General features: G+C 38.4%; 1 protein-coding gene across 1 annotated transcript in view; it reads right to left on the reverse strand.

Annotated features, from left to right (window-relative positions):
* The window catches only part of LAPTM4B (lysosomal protein transmembrane 4 beta), a 62,561-nt gene that overhangs the window by 16,120 nt on the left and 26,569 nt on the right, over positions 1–19,872 (reverse strand). The window contains exons 3-6 of the mRNA XM_024572473.4: positions 13,660–13,733; positions 12,826–12,948; positions 9,317–9,415; positions 4,674–4,769 (exon numbers count right to left, since the gene is read on the reverse strand). Of these exons, the coding sequence (XP_024428241.1) occupies positions 4,674–4,769; positions 9,317–9,415; positions 12,826–12,948; positions 13,660–13,733 (392 nt within the window). The remainder of the gene's footprint in view (positions 1–4,673; positions 4,770–9,316; positions 9,416–12,825; positions 12,949–13,659; positions 13,734–19,872) is intronic.

The following is a 19,872-nucleotide window of genomic DNA, read 5'->3' on the forward strand; positions in this document are numbered from 1 at the left end:
GACAGAACTAGATCATTCCGACCCCATGTAGAAACTCAGAACGAGGCTCCAGTATATGTATATTAACTGCTTTAGTTCTTTTAAAACAATCTTTAAACATGAAGAGCCCTGCCTCAAAAAAAGGGAGGGAGGGAGGGAGGGAAGAAGGAGGAAGGAAGGAAGGAAGGAAGGAAGGAAGGAAGGAAGGAAGGAAGGAGGGAGGGAGGGAGGGAGGGAGGGAGGGAAGGAAGGAAGGAAGGAAGGAAAAAAGGAGGAAGGAAGGAAGGAATGAATCTGTTTTCCAGCCCTAGAACGGCAGACTACAGTCTCCACCAAAAGGAAGCTGTGCTCCTTTGAGAAATGGCTGACTCAGGTCTGGGACAGGCAATGTGCAAGGTGAAGGCAGAGCGCCTTTGTCACACATACCAGACAGCAAGGCGACTATCAAAGATTGTGTCAAGAGATCTGGGCACCAACCAGAAGAGGCTCCACCTGGCCAAAAATGGTACAACTGAGCATAAATAAGTGTATTAACTATAATGTACCAGCTTTTTAGAGAAAACTTTTATTTCTTCCCCTTTGTGAGTTTCAAAATAGGTATCAATAACAGGTTAAGTTTTACTTAGGTTTACTGACAAAGCTTATCAAAATAGTTGTACTTTTCAGCTGGACCTTTCCAGCTCTTTTAACAGGCCCTTTTAATTACTTAAAACACACACCTCATGCACACATACACACAAAACAAAAACAAAACCAAAAACTGAACAAACAGAAAAACCCCACTCCTCACTGGTCACCACTACAAAGTGATGGACCAATTAACTCATCATTCTGAAAACTGATAAAGAGAACAAAACCAAGTATATTTATCCATGTTACAAATACTACTGGGTAACCAAAGAGTATAGGAGGGAAAGCTTCTCCTTATAGAAATATTCCAGCTAATAAATGGAAAAGGAATGATAGAATGTCATCATAACGTGACCTCTAACGAATCAATGAATCTGGGCATTGGGCAGCAATGGCTGCGGACATCCCAGAAAGATAGAATCAACTAGATATTATCTGCCTCCTGGTGGAAGAACAAATAATCAACTGTGAAGTAATCTTGAAAAAAAGTGAGACTGGGAACATAAATATGGGAAGCTTCAAGATCTAATTTACTGGAAACACAAAGGACTACAAGCAGAAAAATCTAGTTGTGCGACAAACTAGTTTCTTTAACCAAAAAGTATATAGACAAAATACATACAGGAGTGGGCAAAGTAGGTTTACAGTTGTCCATATGGAAAATAATACAATAATTCGTGAATAATAATACAAAAATACACTGGATGGCATTCTCACAACTGTAAACCTACTTTTGCCAACCCTTGTATTGCTCCATAGATCCTGTGTCAAATAAACTGCTAGGAAAATTATGACATTTATGAAACACTTGGAAATCTGAGCACTTACTGCATATTTTATATTAATAATTTTATATATGAGTATGCTTTTAAAAATAACCACAATACCATTATATGTTGTTGCTTTTTTAAATTTAAATACTGTCAGAAAGCTGAGACCTCAGTTGGTGATCTATCCCTGTGTTTTGGAATGAACTATCCAAGCAACTGAGTTGTGAGAAATGATAAATCTCCCTTTCCCAAGAATACCATTCTTCAAAAAAAGAAAAGAAAAAAAAAAGGCTCACTGGGAACTCTTGACAAAGTAGTAACATTATCAGCAGCAACTCAAGTCTCCTTATCTTAAAAATGGCAAGTTGATACAGAATGACTGAGATGATAATGACCAGCAACTAGCATCAGGTAATCTGGCATCTTATGTCAACACACCCGGAAACAAGCCCAGCTGGCACTAGTCCCTGGTCCCAAACCCTAGCTACTACAAACTCCTGCCAAGCTGGAACCCTTTCTGAAGAAAAGAGGTCTATTATTAGAAGAGCTGGGATGTCCCATTAAAAAGTACAACTGTTCTGAGTTTATGTTAGCCTAAATAAAACTTAGCTGTTACTCCATGATAAATTTTGAATCTTTCAAAGGGAGAAAAATGTTTCCTGTACAAAGTGAGTTAGATGTATTTTAGGGACTTAATGGTTCTTAAATTCTCTCAGCCCCTCCATTTCTACAAATTTCAGAGTATCCTCTGAATTGAAATGCACTGTACCCCGGGAGGAGAGGTGGAAAAGGTGAAGGGACTAGGAAGTGCAGATTGGTTGTTATAGGAATGGTGGGGATGGAGAATACAGCGGAGGGAATGTAGTCGGCAGTATTCCGGCAGCAACGTGTGGTGGCAGGTGTGTGTGGGATTTTCGGGATGATCGTGGTGGGTTCTGTGGTGTCTGGTCACTGAGGTATACACCTGAAACTAGTATTGTATGTCAACTGTAATTGAAAATAAAAAATGATTATTAAAAATAAAAAATAAAGTATATCATACAATGTGTATCTTTTTAGCTCTTCCCTTTGCTTCTATTAAAAATACACACAACTCTGAGAAAGCACTGTAAAAAAAAACCACCATGAAAGGTACACCAAAACAAACACATGCAAAATGGACATTACCTTTCCTGAGAAACTTCTAAAATATCGTAGCCTTACAAGTCCTACACATCATGGTATTTAGGGTAAGGCTCTGATAGATCTTGCTTGTTTATTAACTTCATGGTTCTTCAAACTCAAAAATCTCAAACTTTGTTTAGACTTTTCATGGGTTAAGCAGGACAATAAATGTACACAGATTTCTTTTTTAAAAAGAAGAAAAAAAATGTATAGATAACTAAATACCCAGAAATTGAGAAAGAAAAAATTCTTTAAGCCAGTAGTTGTATCAAATTTATAATAACTTCGAAGTTACTTTTTTAAAGAGACTTACGGACACAAGCAAAGTTCTTCAAAGGGCGGAGTAGACTCCTGTTTACTGTAATCAGCGCAGAGAGCTCTGCAGACCCCTGACAAGGGCTCCTCGGCATCTGAGCACGCTGGGCTCTGTGCCTCTGATCATGGCCCAGCCTCTTCTGAAACCACTGCCCGTGCACATTTGGTTCAACTTAACAAACGTTTGGTGAGCACTTAGGAAAGCCATTCATGAATAACACGCTTTCCCTCAGAAATCCCAGAGAGTTCTCCATAATATCAGCTTGCATCTATCTATCTATCTATCTATCTACCTATCTATATTTAGCAATAGATATGCTTCTTTATTACAGCATTAAATATCAAGCTCTAGTAGTGACACTAATGATTACAATTTCAACCAGTGATGAGCACAAATTATATTTCAAGATATCTGCAACAACTGTTATAAAATATTTTTGATTTCTGTTGGTGACAAAGTCCTTATGTCAAAATGACACATAACATCTGTATGCAGTTATTCAGGACAATGGGGAACGGAATGGGCTACAAAAAATCAGGTAGTGGCATTAGGGTACTGTGGACATTTTCTGTTTCTGAATTATAGGAGGATATAACATTCAATTTGGAAGGAAAATACATTTTTATTTTCATTATCTGCTAATGCATCTATATATTTAATATAAAGTTTGAAATTGTTTATTCCCATTTTACACACAGGGGAGAAAAGGCAGGGGCAGGTTGAATTATTTCAGTAAGGTCACAGAGTGAACAAGTCACCAGAACTTAAAACACAAAGCAAAATATAAACCTCTGTTCTAGTTTAGATTTGACACACGGCTCATATTTACCCTGCATCTGTCCTGTCCATTCTATCCCCTGCAGTAGCGCCCGTTTCCACCCATCCTACACACTCATCCCCATCCTTTTCTCATAGTCATTCCTTGTGCACGCACCTGCGGAGAGCACTGCGTCAGGCTCTGCGCTGAATGCGGAGGTGGTGGGCACACAGGGAGGTTAGGACCTAGAGGGCTTAAGCTTTTATTTCACCACGAGCCAGACAGTTTAAAATAATTTACATAAAGTGAAAATGATTTTTAGGATTCTTCCAGTGAATCCATGTTTTCCAAAATCATATTTGAGGCTTAAAAATTTTAAGCATGAACAACTAGTTACAGAATAAAGATCACCTAAATTCTCTTACTAAGGTTTTCATATGCAGGGCAAGTTTTAAAGACAAACCTCTGTCCTTCTTATTTCTCTACCTGTAGTATCACATTTCTAGGTTTAATTTCACATGTCAAGTGAGATAGTATAGTGATACTACGCAGAATTATATACGATGTTTGGTAATTCAGGTTTAAGATACGTAATATGGAGAAGGTACATCTATTTTCTATCTGTAATAGTTTTTAAAATAAACCAGACATTGAGCCATCTGGATTTTAATAAACTTTAAGGAAAATGAAAGGTATTTCATTCAACTATGAATCCCCTGATGCCTAAGCAACTCCTGAGTATGTTTCAACAACAGTAAAAACACAGCCAACAGCCCCGACAGGTGTGGCTCGTTTCAGCAACGTCCTGCAAAGCAAAAGATTGCCCGTCTGATTCCCAGTCAGGTCACATGCCTGGATTGCAAATTCTGTCCCTTGTCGGGGAGCATACGAAGAGTTTTATGCTAAAATCCTAGCATAACAAATAAATAAATAAATAAATAAAACAAATAAAACTAAACAAATAAATAAAATCTTCGAAAGGTAAAAGCAGACAACACTAGAAACATTCAGAAGCCATCACACAGCTGATGTGGGCAGACGAGTGACTGGCACCTACCGTAGTGTCATTGCTGGTAACATACACCAGGACGTCGGAGGCGTTCCTGCCATTGATGTATCGGTAGCAGTTCCAAACGCAGCTAATCAAGTAACCCTGAAAGGGAGTAGTGATTATTAGATCTTCGGTTTTCAAACTTCAGAAAATTTCAAATATCAGCATAAATAAGGCCATGTTACAAAAGTTCTATTTACATAAATTATAAATAAACATAGCGACTCTACTAAACTAAAAAGACTTTAAAATTACACATACTGGGTATAGTAGCTTTCTGGCAAAGGCTGCTACTCTAGCCCTATTCTATCACACCACCCCAGAAGGTGGTGAAGGTGGGGAGGGGAGGGCTGAGAGCAGAACAAGAAATTCTAAGAAAAGGTAGTACCAACGGCCAAACATATTTATTGCTCCAAAATTCACAGAACAAATAAGCCATTTCTCACCACATTTTAAACTGTCTTTGGAATTTTTTATTCTACATGATTATCTATGACTTTATTATCAAGTCAATTTTTATAGAATGGATTACAGCCCCAGCAGGTGTAGCTCAGTGGATTGAGCACAGGCTTGTGAACCAAAAGGTCTCTGATTCAATTCCCAATAGGTCATGCCTGGGTTGCAGGCCCGGTCCCCACTCAGGGGTGCACAAGAGGCAACCACACACTGATGTTTCTCTCCCTCTCTTTCTCCCTCCCTTCCTCTCTCTAAAAATAAAATAAATAAAATCTTTTAAAAAATGGATTATAGCACGTACATTTGTTAAACAATGATATTTATTAAAACATTTCCATTTTCACAATGAAATATCCAAAGAAGATATTCAAATTAATGTCCAGAATAAACACATGCTAGAAATAAAGCAGGAGTTCATGGGAGACATTTGAACTATGAACTCTTTGTACTTTTATTTCAATCTCTGCAACTGGGTTAGAACTAAATGATTTCAAAATCCCTTTCTAGAAGCTTTAAAATCCTTTGATTAAAAGAAGTTTAAAAATATGGAGAAAGTGGAATCCTCATACACTGCAAGTCAGTGGAAATGTAAAATGGTGCAACCACTTTGGAAAACAGTCCCTCGACAGGTTAGGCAGAGTCACCTATGACTCAGTGATTCCACTCTGAGTACCACTCTGAGAGAACGAATACCCACGTTCTCTTAGGTACGTGCCCAAGAGAAATGGAAACATATGTCCACACAAAAACCTGAACACAAATGTTCACAGTAGCATATTCACATACCCAAGAAGTGGAAGCAATGCAACTGACGATCAACTGATGAACGGATAGTCAAAATGTGGTATATTCATGCAATGTAGTATTATTCAGAAATAATACAGAAATTCTGACATATGCTACATATAACATGCAGGAACCTTGAAAACATTATTCTGAGTGAAAGAAACTAGTCACAAAGGACCACATATTGATTCTATTTGTGTGAAATATTCAAAACAGGCCAATCTACAGAGACAAAGGAGACTAGTGGTTGTCGGGGAAAGGGGCAGGGTACGGGTGAATGGCATGTGATAAAAATGTTCTAAAATTATACTGTGTAACCACAAAGCTGTGATTATACAATTCTGGGAATATACTACAAACCATTGAATTGGATACTTTAAATGGGGGAATTTTACAATAATGAATGACATCTCAATAAAGTTGTTTTATAGAAAAGACATTTAAGGACAGAAGGAGTGCTTGTCAACACTTTACTAGAGAGTGAGGTAAAATATTCTGTCACACTCTGCTCAGAACACTGTCTGTCTTAGGCAGCATGCAGATTTGGTGGTGGTTACTTCTCACATAAAGTAAGATGAAAATGTATAATGCTATCTTATGAAAATGTTTCCTGAACAGCAATAACCTCGAGCTATTAACAATGAGGAAGAAAGAGATGGAAAGGTCCTCTTTCTTGAGCAAAATGCACACAATATATTTAATTTACCGAAACCTTCAGTTTACTCAATCTTTGTTGGAAAAAAAAGCCCTACTTTTTGAGAATTTCAATACAAATGAAAAAAGAATGTACAACATATTACTTATGTGGTATATCACACAACTAGTCACCCATTATTTTGGTAGCTAACGGCAGTCTTTAAAACACGAGCTCTTCCTGAAGGGAGGTCTCTAAAGTGACAGATCTGTAATGAGAAGGTTAACCAGCAGAGGGGAAGTGCCTGGGGTCTGGGACTTCACAAGCCCAGAGTCCGCACTCACGAAACACTCCAATAGGAGGAAAACCTCTGGCCTGCTGCCTCTAAAAACCCAGTGACTTATTTCAGTGACTATTTCTTATTTGACATTTCTGTAATCTGGTAAAGAGAAGTTGGTTGCATTGACAAATCACATCCATCGTGTACTTGCAGAGCTGGCGGGTAAGCACAGCTCCCTTTCCTGTCTTTGGAAGGAGAGGAACTGACATGTGTCCTGGTTTTGACTCACAGGGAGCTGGTGTGGTGATAAACCTTATCAATGAGTAACAGCGAATTTAGGTTGTAAAAGCCACTAATGGGGGTACACTCATATGTGAAACCACAACAAATATACCCATATTTTTATAAACTAGTAGTTACTGATTCTCCATGTGTGAGGCATCAGCTTAGTACTAAGAGGGATATAAAAATGAAGGTATAGCCCTGGCTGATGTGGCTCAGTGGTTGAGCGCTGGCCTGCGAATCAAAGGGTCGCCGGTTTGATTCCCAGTCAGGGCATATGCCTGGGTTGCAGGCCAGGTCCCCAGTAGGGGGTATGAGAGGCAACCACACACTGATGTTTCTCTCCTTTCCCCTCTCTAAAAAATAAAATAAACAAAATCTTTAAAAACTAAATAAATAAAATAAAAAATAAATAAAAATGAAGGTATAGTCTATGTTCTCAAAGAAATGAAATCTAGTTAAGTGGAGGAGATATGTAAATAAATGAATATTAAAACAAGTACACATTTCTCATGGGTTGGAGAGTGTCTTTTCATTATGATAATTAATACTGTTTTGAAATTTATAAAAGCACCACAGGACAGGAATTTTTCTGACTTAACTACTGAAACATGGCCTGACACAAGGAGACCCTTAATAGATATTTACTGAATAAATGAATGAGCAGTGCATGTTCTCATACATTACCACACTGGGATCTCACAGTACCCCCCTACAGAATGTCTTTTTAACTATCACTGCTTTTTAGTAAATGAAGAAACCAAGGCTCTGGTCACAGCTAGAAATGGCAGTGATAAAAGCTAAATCTAGTCCTCGGACTCACAATCTCAGGTAAGCATTTCCAATACAAATGAAAATGCCTACAGAATTAAAATGCCTTTTTAAAGAGCGGGAAGTTCCAGCTTCTGAGCTTCTGGTAATGGCAGAGTAGCTTCGTCAGCTGAACCTTCCTGCAGGTAAAAACGATAAAAACTGGCACACACACACACAATATGAGGGCAAGGGGGAGGCACCAAAACCAGGGAAAAACTAAAGGGGAGTCTAGCCTCCAAAGACAACTGCAGTAAGTGGGATATGAGAGTCTGTGGCCTCTCGCCAGGGGCCCTGCCAAAGCCACATGCAGCCTGGGTGGTCTCGGGTGGTACAGGACAGGATCTGGGTTGACGGAGCAGCCAGGAAGCTGGGGTGGAGGGGAGTGGGCGCTGCAGAGGTGGTAAGCCTCAACATCTGTGCAAAAATCTCACCCAAATCTTTAACCATGAAACTATACATGCAATATCAAAATATTCAGTGTGTTTCATGGGGGAAAATGTAGACCCAAATTATTTTCAATGAATCACTTTCTTTGAATGATTCACTGCATCATATTACCTATTTAAAAATCACTTTTCTTCCTGAATGCAGCTTCCTCAAGCTTACTGAGGTTTGATTTTTGAAGAACTGGGTAATTTTACATCAAAATAAAGACTGTGAAAGATATTAAAACTTAAAAGTTCAAAGTTCAACAATTCTCAACATTTGAGAATTTTCTACGCATTAGTAGCACACAGATGTGGGTTCCTGTGATGTTCTTATTATCAGGTTCACAAAGATGAGAAAGGATAGCCCTCAGATGCTGAGGGGGAGAGGAAACAGTGCTGACAGGGGTATTAACTCATTCCACTTTTATGGACATCAACTTGACAACCTATCAAAGCCTTCAAGTTATGCATACCTTCTAATTTTAAGAAATGTATCTTGAGGAAGGTATAAGTATACATAAGATGTATTTAAATTTATTCACCGCAGCAATATTAACTGAAAAGGTAGACACTGTCTCGATGTCCAACACTAAGTAATTTATTAGATAACGATAAATTCATATAATAAATTGTAATAGAATGATGTTCAGAATATATTGCATTTTAGAAACAAATTACAAACATTGTAATAAATGCTGTAGCACATAATATATACTACATAATGCATAACATTTCATCAATTTATTCTCATCCTAACAGACTTTCGAATATCCCCTGACTGGCCTGTGGAAGTCTAAGGAGGGTTTTTATCTCTCCCACAGATAAGAGAAGGAACAGAACTGTCAGGAAATCAAAAAGCAGTGCAGACATCTGAAGCAAGAAAATGAGCTGACTCAAGTTTGTTTACTTATTGGGCACTCATGAATACATTTAAGAATATTCAGGCAGTAAGTAAAATCTTCATTCTTACCTTGAAAGTCAAGATAATGCTGATAAACAGAAGAATAATAAGGACCAAACAGGTAGAATTCACTGACATGATATCATCTCTGTAGGGAAAATCAGGAGGCTGCAAAAGAAAAGCACGTCATTAGCAAATCTCATTAATCATTCAGGATTATATTCCCTAGGCATTAATCAGATATGCCTATCAGAAAAACAGTCAAAGCAGAGAGCTACTAAGGACCCCTACAGAATTTCTAGCCCACCTCTACTAATGAAAAAGCTACGAACGGTGTGGTGAGGAGCGCATAGTCTGTTCCTAGTTCGGGCAACAACTCTTGAAAGGAAAAATTGGAGTAAGATTCATGAATGAGACCTGAAAACATACCTTTGCCTTCCTACTATACAAAAAGCTAAAAGGCAGTAAGTAGTCTTTTTCTTTCCTTTAAAGACTTTATTTATTAATTTTTTTTAGAGAGGGGGATGGAGGAAGAGAGGAAAACATCAGTGTGTGAGAGATACACTGACCTCTTGCCTCTCGCATGCACCCAACCAGGGTACCTGGCCCTGCAACCCAGGCATGTGCCCTGACTGGGAATCAAAGCAGTGACCTGAGCTCAGTCCCCTGAGCCACACCAGCCAGGGCTAAAATGCAGTAGACTTTATATACCTCTGATATTTAGATTTCCTGCAAATTCTGAACCATTCTAAAGAGCCTGTGCAAGGCAAGGGGGAGAAACCAATTAGTGTCTTCTATATACAGCATTTTGTTTATATTACTTCTCAAAGAGCAGAATCTTTTATAACGGGAGGTATTTATAATATTAAAAAAAAAAAATCAGTTCTGCCATCTGACCATACTGATTAACTACCAGGTCAAAGGATACCTTTTTAGGACTATCAAAATTGGCTACTGTGGTTACTGGGAGGGACAGAGCTTCACCCTGAGGCACCAGCACAGTACGGAGTGCAGCCCTGCATTTAACTGGTGCAGCCCTGCATTTAACTGGCCCAGGTAAGGGTGCAGGGAAGAGCCCCAGTGCGCACTGTCACCTCTGATCTCTTCTTTATCAGCCAGTACTACGTGTTTGGATTCCACATTAGCAGTATTTTGAGATGCAACAAAGAAAAGTTCCAAATGTTAAGGAAGAATATAAAGAATACTCATGACTCATGTGCTCGGCCCCTCCTCCCCAGGGTGAGCATCACTGAGTGACGTTTAGAGTCTCCTTTCAATTTGGGTAAAATATCTGAGAAATAAAATCTAAGTCATTCTTTGTGATCAACTGGCCTCTTCCCTTGGAGCCTGGAAGGGTTTTTGAGTACTTTTCTTAAAGGGTAAGAATAAAACCAATTGCTGTTCACAAGGCCAACATGAAATCCTATTGTTTCTATGTCTAATTAAAAAAAAAAGAGGGCAGGGATTAAAGTGGAAGTATGTGACCCTTTCCATAAAGACCTTTATACTCCTCCCCCCACCCCAGAAAAGTGAAGATTGTTTCTGTATCCAGCTGAGACCCATAAACACACACGCACAGCTTATTTTAACTGCATTTTCTAAGACTCCACATAAACAGAAAAGGCATTAGTGGGTGCTTTCCCCCACCCTTCTCAGATAACAGCCTCTCTGGACTCATTACATCTCAACTTGTCAACAAGGGCCTTAAAATCAGTGGCTCTTTGACAATCTTTTCATTACTGCCTCTTAGGCATTGTGATAATCTGCAGACCTCACTCTTTCAGCCCAAACTGATTTTTAAGTAGAACATACTTACTTGTTTTATTTGGTTTGTGATTACAAACAAAAGTAGATGGTGATTTTTCAAAACGAGATTATTAAATTACTGTCAGTATTACCAATATTTTCATTTACTACTAGTGGCTGTAAAGCAAATGAGTCCGGTGACTGAAGAGTGTGGGGTACAGTACAAAGTCTAGGTCGTATTCTCAGTGTTCTAAACACTTGCCTACATATTAGGCTCTGTGCTCCTATTCATAAATCTCTGCAACATGTGGGCTGGAGCACAGAATATACTCAGCCCCCTCACGTGACAGGCTATGCAGAGATAAGGATTCCTCCACACTTCCAAGGTTGATCCCAGCACCAGACTATCATTACAGAGCAAAAACACAAGCCTTTAAAGACAGAGGATTCTGTACAATCTGCTGATATATATAGGGTGGGGCAAAAGTAGGTTTACAGTTATTCATATGGAAAATAATACAATAAGTAACTATACAAGAATAAATTTTGTGTTTCATGTACTCTCAACTATAAACCTACTTTTGTCCCACCCTGTATAAACCTCCTGCACAAACTCAGGTATACCACAAGGGGTAACATAAATTTAGCACATGGGAAATACACAAAAATTTTCTTGGCACAATGTTCTACCAAAACATGGACTTGTTTTCTCAAACAGAGAGAAGCTATTACTAACCAAACTGGCATCCACAACAACCACCTAGAAGACACTTTTAAGGAGCTAAACACTGGAGGCTTTTCAGTCTAGGTCTGCTGAGAACCAGTTACGTGGTCTGGGCACGATTCCACAAGACCACACACCTCTGCTGCCACACTTCCTCCTCTCCCTCCACCCACCCTTTTCCCCACTGAACTCTTCAACCTCCATGTCACATCAAATCCCAGTCTCAGCTCTCCCTTCCCAGGACAACCCTGCTCCTTCCCCCATGTTCAGAGACTATTAAAATCTCCAAAGAGCGAACATTCTCTCCATTTAAAACATTCTAAGACTTTGAAGAAACTGAATTTTAAGACACATTCACAGTTTAAAACACATAGGTTAAAACTGTAAAAGGCACAAACTTGGCCGGATAGCTCAGTTGGTTAGAGTGTCGTCCTGATACACCAAGGTTGAGGGTTCAATCCCTAGTCAGGGCACAGACAGGAACCAGCCAATGAGTGAATAAATAAGTGGAGCAACAGGTCAATGTCTCTCTTTAAAAATCAATACATTAAAAAATATATTTTAAATGTAAAGGCACAAAAGTAGTCTAATGTCACACCCTCCACAAACTTTCTAATATCCAGCTATCAATATTTGCACATATGGTAACAAAGGATATTCAGAAAACTAATCCAAAAACAAAAAACAAAAAGCAAAAAAAAGCGCTTGGGGAAGAAAGCACTCTGTGGCCACACAAGTTTGGGACGCGGCACACAGCAGAGTTCCACTTTTCCCACACAACAGCAGAGGCAAAAAGCTACCCTTTGCTGGCAACTGAGCAAACTGCATTTTACAAAAATTAGACAACTAGTAACTAGTTTACATAGGTGCATCTAATACCGTCACCACAGCCACCAACTTATCTCAGGAGGGTACGTTTTTTCCAAAAAGCACTTCAACAAAAATCTCACCTTCAAGATAACATTAAAAAAATCTCCAATCAGTAACTCAGATGCAAATTAAAAATCCACAAATTACTATGGGTGCATGTCTATGTGAATACCTCCGTATCCCTTCCTTAACCAGGTTTCCCTCAAGAAGAGAAGCAGCAGGTGTGACGGCCACATACCAGCTGTCGTATGTACTCCTGGATGGAGCTCGGGTAAACAAGCACAGTGACCGCAACCAAGGTGTTCAAGGCAAAATCGAAGATCTGGTAACAGAAGAAGGGGATGATCCAAGCAGCGTGTTGCTAAACAGAAGAGAAAATATGATGTTAATGTTCATGTGTTCAATATTATAGAACGTTATTTCTTTTAATTCAGAGAAATCTTTTCTTATCTGCAGGGAAATGGAGGAACAGCAGTTCATTAGACCAGGTGGTGATGATAAGCCAAACAGAAGGAGTCAAACAAATCTCAGTGAACATTTCTTAGACTACACTGGTTTTCCTAGTACTACGTAATATTAACAAGAGACTTAAACTCCCAAAGATTCTACAGAAAACTGAGAATGATTACATCTCACTTCTTTCAGACAATGGTACAGATTACACATGTAAGGAATGGAGGAAAAGGCCCAGCTTATTATTATTTTCTAAACAGGAAAAAAAAATTTTTTAACACATGCTCATGGGGAATTGAGGCAACATTGGCTATATTATGACATTTTGGACAGAAAAAAAGGAAAGGTGGGGATGAGGTATTGGAGTTCAGAAGTGGGAATGAGTGATCTACAGGTAGCTGAGGAAGAGCTGAGCACACCTGGCAGCGAACTCTCGTTAGACGACTAGACACAATGGGACACAGTAGGCACTGGCCAACAGGCCCCTGCTGGAAGCCCTCTTACTTACTACACTTAATCCAAATTAGGCTGCAGCAACACGGTAAGAGTCCCTTCCCCGACAATGTGTTTCTGTCTAAATCTCTTGAAGGCCCAGCTTATTTCGAAGCTGCTTGCTTACCTTGTAAGCTCCGTAAGTCGCCATTGCACAGATCAGGATCATGAGAAGAGAAATTGCAATAGCAATGCACATGTCTGCCAAAGAGCAAAAAACAATGAGCAGATCCATTGTTTAAACGTTTTTTTAGTCTTTCCTCAAAGGCATTTTGTTTATAAACCAATTAAAGTGAGAACCTCATACTAAGTAAAACACCAGAATTCTTTGGGAATTTAAGGTAGTTAAGGAAAATAAAGTGCTCAGAAGATATTCTCCCTAAATCATAGAAACGCCTATAGATAAGAGACTGACTTACATATAAGTTTATTTCAAGAATGGGAAAGAGATATTGGTTCCAGATATATTTAAAAAGTGGTCATCTGGTCAACTGAATTATATAAGGTTTTTTTTAACATGTAGGAGTCTAACTTGTATTTTATAAACTCACGTGCCTCACGTCCCTCTTAAAACCCTCCACTCGCTTCCCATCTCATTTAATATAAAACCTCAGTTTCTTAATCATGGCCTTCATGTCTGCTTATTCTAAAGCAAGTCTACGTCCCCAATCTTGTCTGGCCTTATCCTACACTTCCTTGCTCACTATAATCCAGCCATACCATTTGGTTCATCACACACTGCAAGGTCACCCCACCTGACTAGAAGAAACGTCCCTCATATCTGCACACGACTAGCCCTGCCTTTTTAACCACGCAGGCCTCTCAGCTCAATGTCAACAACTCCGAGAGAGCTTCCCTCCCAGGCACTCCCACGTACTACTTTATCTTCTTTGTGGCACCTTCCACTATTGTCTTATTCATGTGTGCTGTGCATTGTCCATTTCCCTCGCTAGAGGAACCTTCCCAAGGGAAAGGACTTTCTTTATCTTGTTCACTGCTATAGCCCCAACATTGAGAAGGGGACAGAGAGCCAATATAGTAGCTACTAGCCATGTGTGGACAGTGAGCATTTGAAATAAGGTTAATCTGAATTGGGATGTGCTGCTATAAGATTAAAATAGACTCCAGATTTCAAGGACTTAATACCAAAACATAATGTAAAATATCTCACTAATAATTTTAATACTGATTATATGCTGAATATCTTGGATATACTGAGTTATATTATTAAAGTTAACCTTGCCTGTTTCTTTTTACCTTCTTTAATGTGGCTACTAGAAATGTACATTTGTAGTTAAGAACGTTATTTTTCTGTTGAACATGCTGAGCTAGAACAATACCTATATCATAGCAGGTACTCACTGAACATTTATTCAAGAGATCATGTTACCATACCTTTGGGATATTCTGATTAGAGAAGTATGGTGTGACTCGGTTTATGACTGGTTTCTGAGGGTAATGCGTGGGGTTTTCACTGACACCGAGAGAGCATAAAAACCCTGTAGTAGGGTATCTGCACAGTGCTGACAGTTTCCAGAGCATTTCACGGGTATCTCATTTAGTCTTCCTCACTCCGAGGTAGATGTTATTGTTCCCATGGAGCAGGTTATGAAACCAGAGCTCGGAGGTTATGTAACTTGTTGAGAGCACTTGCACAACAGGCTGAACTATGACTAATTCCGCTCTCATGATTTCAGTCTGTGGTTCAGTCTCCTGTACATGCTGCTTCTACTTCAGCTTTCAGTAGTGTACCAACCCAGGCTGCCTCTTCCTACAGGTCACTTCTCCAAAAGAAAGTAGTATTCTAGTTTCAGAACCATCCTCTCTGTGTCCTCAGCTTCAGAGCTAGGAGAACATTTTAAGCAGGAGGATTACAAACAGAAGCACAGGGTGGAAGTACATTCTAGAACAGAAATGCAAACATGTCAGCAAAGACCATTTGCCACCTCAAAAAAAAAAAAGTTTCCTCAAATTGGTCTATAGAGTTAATGCAGTAAATTTATAACAATGCTGATGATTTTTATTAGAGTGAAAATAAGATTTTCAAAAAAGAAAAAATATGAAGGTTATAACCTCAGACCAATAGTTAAAAGACCATGATTTCTTTCAGGATACATACATATTTTATAGTTCATTTTTAATTTCAATGCTAAATTAATTTACCTTTTCCCTCTTGTGAGGAAAGAGGTACCTACAAAGAAATTTCATCTGTGCCTCATAGGATTCTTGTAGGGCCAATGGTGGGCGTAAACTTGAATGCATTTTAAATGCTTTAAATGCAAAGGGAAAGTCTCCATTTACACACACAGGCAAGTGCACACACTCATTCCTGCGCTCTCATTTGCATATGAAGCAATGAGGGCACTCTATTCTTATTCCTGCAGAAAGTTATGAACACAGTGGAATGGATGTATGCTGTCTACTTCTCTTTACTCCATTCTCCTCGGTGAACTAGCATTTAATCCTTATAGCAAACTTAAGAGGTAGGTACTGTTATTATATCCTCATTATAGAGAAGATGACAAAGATGACTAAGAAAAGGCACGTAACTTGCCCAAGGCTGCCCAGCTAGTAAGTGGTGGATGATATTCTAAAAAGAGTTAGACATCAATAAGCAATTATTACGTGCAAAGCCTATGAGAATTTACAGCAATCTTTGAAACTTAAACTCAGGCAGAAGTTTATTATTTGATTCTTTGTCCACTTTTATGATTTCCAAATTCTGTACAGGCATATTTCATAATGAAAAAGAAAATTAATTTTATGGAAGCCAGCCTATCATAGGATATTCTTTGACTACCTCATAGATCTTAAAAAATAATAAACAAATAAGCAAACTCAGGGCATTATTCAAAAATACAATATTAATAACCTTTAATATGACAAAATAATAACCTTCATAAGAATTACATTCCTAGACTGAAAATAAAGATACCCCAGAGCTAAATTTCACATAATCATGAAAAATTTTAAATATCCACTTTTCAAATATAAAATCAAGAATTTTAAAAGTACAAATAAAATGAAAGTCATAAAACAAAGTATCCTATCACCACTCACATGAGATACAATTTACCATAAAAATGTTAATTTGAGGAAGAAATTTTCAAAATTCTATTGCTATTAATGATTATACCAACCACAAAGAAGAAACTAAGTTTATCACAAGCATGTGAAATAGCTTAGATAGAACCAAAGTATAAATCAAACAAAAACCGAGTAAGGTAAAATGGGCTCATGTAGTACATTCAACCTCCTGGCACGTCAATTCCTCTGAAATAACGTGTAGCACACTGTGGTAAATGAGAGTTACTTTTAAGAATTAAATTTCATTCTTTTTAATTATGTCACAGGCAGTTGAAGAAATGGTTCTAACAAAAATACAGTGATTTTCACAACCAGCAACAGTACTCGTCAGTGCCAGGAATACCCTTCACTTGCTCTGCGCACAGCAGCTCCTCGGGCCAAGGTCAGAGCACACTGATGCCACACTGTTCCCTGGGCTGATCTCCTGCTCGGTATTGCAGTTCACATTTGCAAAGGATCCTAAGAAAATCTATCCCACAGGCCACAAAAGGCATAATTAGAAAATGTCTCCTGATACTTAGTCAGTTAACCATTGAAATAGAATAGGCATATAAAGAAGTTCCCGAAATGCCTTTGTTTAATAAACAACATATTTTGAATTCTACTTCCCCTTCTATTTCTTGGATTTGTTTCCTTCCCACAAAACTTGTAGCTAGCTAGATAATTTCCTGATTTATGTTCCCACATCCTACTTGCCTCATCATAAGTCATTCTTATGTCTCAATTTTCTGTAATTTTCAGTAACATTTCTAGCACTGAGGATCATAGAAACAAACAGTACTTAGGGTATATTCTCACCATCAAGTCGAGAGGGTATGATTTTCAGCTAAATTCACAGCAACAGTATGAACTACTCAGATCAAAATATAGAGTACCAAACCCCACGGGGACAAACAGAAAACTCAAGTTCAAGTCCCCACTCTAGGGTCTCACATTCTGAGGTTAAAAGCTTAGGGAAGAATAATAAATAAGGCATACTTATATTCCCCTAAAACAGAAGGGAGGTTCTAACATACTTTTTGCATGTGTGGTGACTGTCTATAACTTTTTATTTAACTATATTCGTACAGAAGAGTTTTTTGTAACTTACTAATGTACAACTTCAGTGTTAAACCCAAAATTTACTTCAGGAACACTTAATATTCACGTAACATGGAATAAATATTGTGGCACGGCAAAGATTAACAGGACATAGTCTCTGTTCTTAGATGCTCAGCATCTGCTCAGAAGAGGGAAAAGAACAGTTCAATAGGTGGTAACAGACGAAGAGCTAGGGGACTCCAGAGGAGCAGCAGTATTTTCAGCCAAGAGGAACACTACAGATTTTATAAGAGGACATGGGTATTTGTGCTGGGTCTTATTTTTCCTCATAAAATTATTTTTTATTGAGATTTAATTCCCATGCCACAAAATTCACTCTTTTAATCAGTGGTTTCTTTTAGTATATTTACAAAGTCGCACAGCCATCACCACTAATTCCAGAATATTTTCATTCTCCATCCTCCCCCCTCAAAAAACCCCAAACCCTTAGCAGGCTCTCCCCATTCTCTCCTCTCTTCAGCCCCTGGCAACCACTGATCTACCTCCTGTCTCTATGGGTTTGACTATTCTATACATTTTATGTAAATAAGATCATACAATATGTGGCCTTTTATGTCAGATTTCTTTCACTTATCATAATATTTTCAAGGTTCATCCATGCTGTAGAGCCTAAAAGTTTAAAATAAGCTGCAAAATGTTAGGAAGGATTAGTAAACTAAGTAATATACTTAAATGTCAGGCTTAGAGAATCTCTTAACTTCTCACTTTCTAAAATAAAGAAATCAGCTCCTGACACTTTTATACTGACAGATTTACAGTGACAATTGTAATTAAATTGCATAAAGGTTGCTTATATAATAGAAAAACCAATCAAACAGCATTGAGATTTTTGTGATTATGTTCACTGGACAACCAAATGTTCAACTAGAACTGATGAGAAGGAAATAAAATAAATTTAATAAAAAATATACATGCTCTACACAGAAAATTTTGGAAATACTACTATGGAGCACTTCCGTAAGTGGAAAGGCATAAACTGTAATTAGGTATTTCTTAAAATTGCATCTCTGTAAATTTATGAAAAAATCGTTGAATTTTACAATTCAAATGGGCTATATTTTTGGTATATAAACTATACCTTAATAAAGCCATTAAAAAAAAAAAAGATGTAACCAGTCAAAATACAACACATAAAGATATTACCTCTCCCTAAGATAATCAGTAAGTTTAACACAGTCAAAATTTACAAGGGGATTTCCTGAGACCTGAACAAGTTGATGCTAAAGCATAGGTTTCTGAAAAAGAATAGGGTTAGCTTTATACCTTATGCTATTGATAAAACAAACTTGCAGGGAATATGGTGAATTGGCACTGGGCAGGCGCTCATTCTGCCTTCTAATGTGTCTTGCTATTCTGTGCAGGCTAGAAAGCTAAAACCTAAATCTTCCAGATTCCCTTGCAGCAGGGAACAGATTAGGCTGACAAAACTAAGACTCTCTCCTCTGACCAAACACCCTGAACCCTGTCCTTGACCCATTTAGTCCAATTTTGGCAAGAATCCTGCCGCCAGTTTATTGAAAATCCCTCACCCTTGGCATCTGATCACCCTGATATCTGATCAAATCCCTTACCCCCTACCCTACAGAACTTATCACCCTGGCCTGACTTCAGTGAGAATCACAATGAGTTGGTCTGACCTTGATGTTTCCTCTTAGCATTTCCCAGTCACAGATCCCCCACCCTGCTCCTTGGTTACAAACCTCCATTTGCGCTTGCTGGGGTGGGAGTTGAGCCCGATCTCTCTCCCCTATTAGAAGAGCCCCCACTGTAGTGGGCCCTCTTGAATAAAGTCTTCACCATCTATAACAAGTGTCTGAGTAATTTTTTCATCAAAACACAGTCTAAATAATTCTTTTCATCAAAGAAGAGACTTGCTTACTTGCATCGGTTACATAAAGTTCAAGCACATGAAATTAAAGTAGATCAGTTAGTAATACAAATGTATGTGGTAAGTCTACAAAGAAAAGCAGTTTGGAAGAGAGGCTATTTCTGAGGTCAGAGGGAAGAATGTGCAATCAGGAAGGGACAAGCAGGGCTTTTTGGGAAGTAAGGCAAAAATCAATTTCTTAAGTCAAGTGGTGGATACACAAGTACTTGTAGCACCATTATTTGATATGTTTTATAAATATTTTATAAATACTGTTTTATGCCT

Source organism: Desmodus rotundus, chromosome 8, assembly GCF_022682495.2.
Source record: "Desmodus rotundus isolate HL8 chromosome 8, HLdesRot8A.1, whole genome shotgun sequence".
In the NCBI taxonomy this organism is placed as follows: domain Eukaryota; kingdom Metazoa; phylum Chordata; class Mammalia; order Chiroptera; family Phyllostomidae; genus Desmodus; species Desmodus rotundus.